Source organism: Nansenia antarctica, assembly GCF_963989245.1.
Source record: "Nansenia antarctica genome assembly, chromosome: 20".
Taxonomy (NCBI): domain Eukaryota; kingdom Metazoa; phylum Chordata; class Actinopteri; order Argentiniformes; family Microstomatidae; genus Nansenia; species Nansenia antarctica.
The window spans coordinates 885,079-887,578 of NC_137693.1; the positions used below are offsets into that span (position 1 = coordinate 885,079).

The following is a 2,500-nucleotide window of genomic DNA, read 5'->3' on the forward strand; positions in this document are numbered from 1 at the left end:
ATGTTCCGTCCATGGACACCGATGTCTCCGTGTCTCGCAGCAGCGCCACGCTCCAGAGGTGTTGCATTGGAACAACATTTGGAGGACCGCAGCAGCATTTCCCTTCGCACGGAGGAGAGGCGCGAGCGCACAGACCCGGGCAGCCCACGCATGCAGCGCGTGCTGGAGGAGAGGCTGCAGTGATCAACACCATCACACCGAATGTCCCGCGAGCTGTTGATCCACCGCGCAGCGCGTGAGGGCTCGACCGCACATCCTCCTCCTCCTCCTCCAGAAGCTTCTTTTCCTTCCTCCTCTCCCATGAAGAAGTGAGAGTTTTTTTTTCTTTTCTTTTTTTCTCTGACCGGACTTTATGACGCGCTGCATGGACGCTATAATGGACATTGTGCATCTTTACTTAGAAACAATGACATCCATGGTAAGGTTTCATCGTATGATATTCTATGTCTGGTGAGTGGCCGGGGACATAATAAGACCACACCGGGGACGTCGTCGTCATGGCGATGGCAGCGGCGATCGCCAACTCCCTCATCCGGCAGCGGCGGCAGGTGAGGGAGCGCGAGAAGGCTGTGAACGCTGCTGCTGCTGCTGGCCGCGGCGCCGCGAGCAGCCCGAGTCACGGCAAGGCGCCGTGCGAGACTTCTGTCTCCAGCAGGCTGAACGTGTTCTCGCGCGTCAAACTGTTTGGCTCCTCCAAGAAGCAGAGGAAGAGGAAGCGACCACCAGGTCGGGCTCTGCAATACTGATGTGGACCAGAAACTATCATGATGATCACCTTCATCATAACTATCATCATCATCATCATCATCACGAACTTCATCATCGTCATATCAACAACGTCACCGTTATCATCAATATAAACTTCACCATCATCCCCATCATCATCACCATCATCATCATCATCACCATCACCATCATCATCATCATCACCATCACCATCATCATCATCATCATCATCACCATCATCATCATCACCATTGAGGTCTGTGTAGCCTGGTTCATGTTGAGGCCTGTGTAGCCTGGTTTATGTTGAGGTCTGTGTAGCCTGGTTCATGTTGAGGTCTGTGTAGCCTGGTTCATGTTGAGGTCTGTGTAGCCTGGTTTATGTTGAGGTCTGTGTAGCCTGGTTCATATTGATGTCTGTGTAGCCTGGTTCATGTTGAGGTCTGTGTAGCCTGGTTCATGTTGAGGTCTGTGTAGGTCTGGTTCATGTTGAGGCCTGTGTAGCCTGGTTCATGTTGAGGTCTGTGTAGCCTGGTTCATGTTGAGGTCTGTGTAGCCTGGTTTATATTGAGGTCTGTGTAGCCTGGTTCATGTTGAGGTCTGTGTAGCCTGGTTTATGTTGAGGTCTGTGTAGGTCTGGTTTATATTGAGGTCTGTGTAGCCTGGTTCATGTTGAGGTCTGTGTAGGTCTGGTTCATGTTGAGGCCTGTGTAGCCTGGTTCATGTTGAGGTCTGTGTAGCCTGGTTTATATTGAGGTCTGTGTAGGTCTGGTTTATATTGAGGTCTGTGTAGGCCTGGTTTATATTGAGGTCTGTGTAGGTTTGGTTTATATTGAGGTCTGTGTAGCCTGGTTTATGTTGAGGTCTGTGTAGCCTGGTTCATGTTGAGGCCTGTGTAGCCTGGTTCATGTTGAGGTCTGTGTAGGCTGGTTTATGTTGAGGTCTGTGTAGCCTGGTTTATGTTGAGGTCTGTGTAGCCTGGTTTATATTGAGGTCTGTGTAGCCTGGTTTATATTGAGGTCTGTGTAGCCTGGTTTATGTTGAGGCCTGTGTAGCCTGGTTTATGTTGAGGTCTGTGTAGCCTGGTTTATATTGATGTCTGTGTAGCCTGGCTTATGTTGAGGTCTGTGTAGGTCTGGTTTATATTGAGGTCTGTGTAGCCTGGTTTATATTGAGGTCTGTGTAGCCTGGTTTATGTTGAGGTCTGTGTAGCCTGGTTCATGTTGAGGTCTGTGTAGCCTGGTTTATGTTGAGGTCTGTGTAGGTCTGGTTTATATTGAGGTCTGTGTAGGTCTGGTTCATGTTGAGGTCTGTGTAGCCTGGTTTATATTGAGGTCTGTGTAGTCTGGTTCATGTTGAGGTCTGTGTAGCCTGGTTTATATTGAGGTCTGTGTAGGTCTGGTTCATGTTGAGGCCTGTGTAGCCTGGTTTATATTGAGGTCTGTGTAGCCTGGTTCATGTTGAGGTCTGTGTAGGTCTGGTTTATATTGAGGTCTGTGTAGCCTGGTTTATGTTGAAGTCTGTGTAGTCTGGTTTATATTGAGGTCTGTGTAGGTCTGGTTTATGTTGAGGTCTGTGTAGCCTGGTTTATGTTGAGGTCTGTGTAGCCTGGTTCATGTTGAGGTCTGTGTAGCCTGGTTTATGTTGAGCTGATTCAGGGAGACATTCCATTTGATCTCCATCTGTTACCAGGGAAACGTCGTCTAAACATCACATCAGTGCTGAGGTGCAGTTCTGTGTTCTATGACATCATAGAGGAGGGACCTATAGGCTGTAT

The 2,500-nt window shown here is 48.9% G+C and overlaps 1 protein-coding gene across 1 annotated transcript in view; it reads left to right on the top strand.

Moving 5' to 3' along the window:
• Nucleotides 1–497: 497 nt before the first annotated feature.
• LOC308174834 (fibroblast growth factor 13-like) overlaps nt 498–2,500 on the top strand; it is a gene marked incomplete at both ends in the record, with an annotated part of 15,589 nt that continues 13,586 nt past the window's right edge. Inside the window, one exon of the mRNA XM_080549946.1 lies at nt 498–726. Coding sequence (XP_080406072.1) covers nt 498–726 — 229 coding nt within the window. The remainder of the gene's footprint in view (nt 727–2,500) is intronic.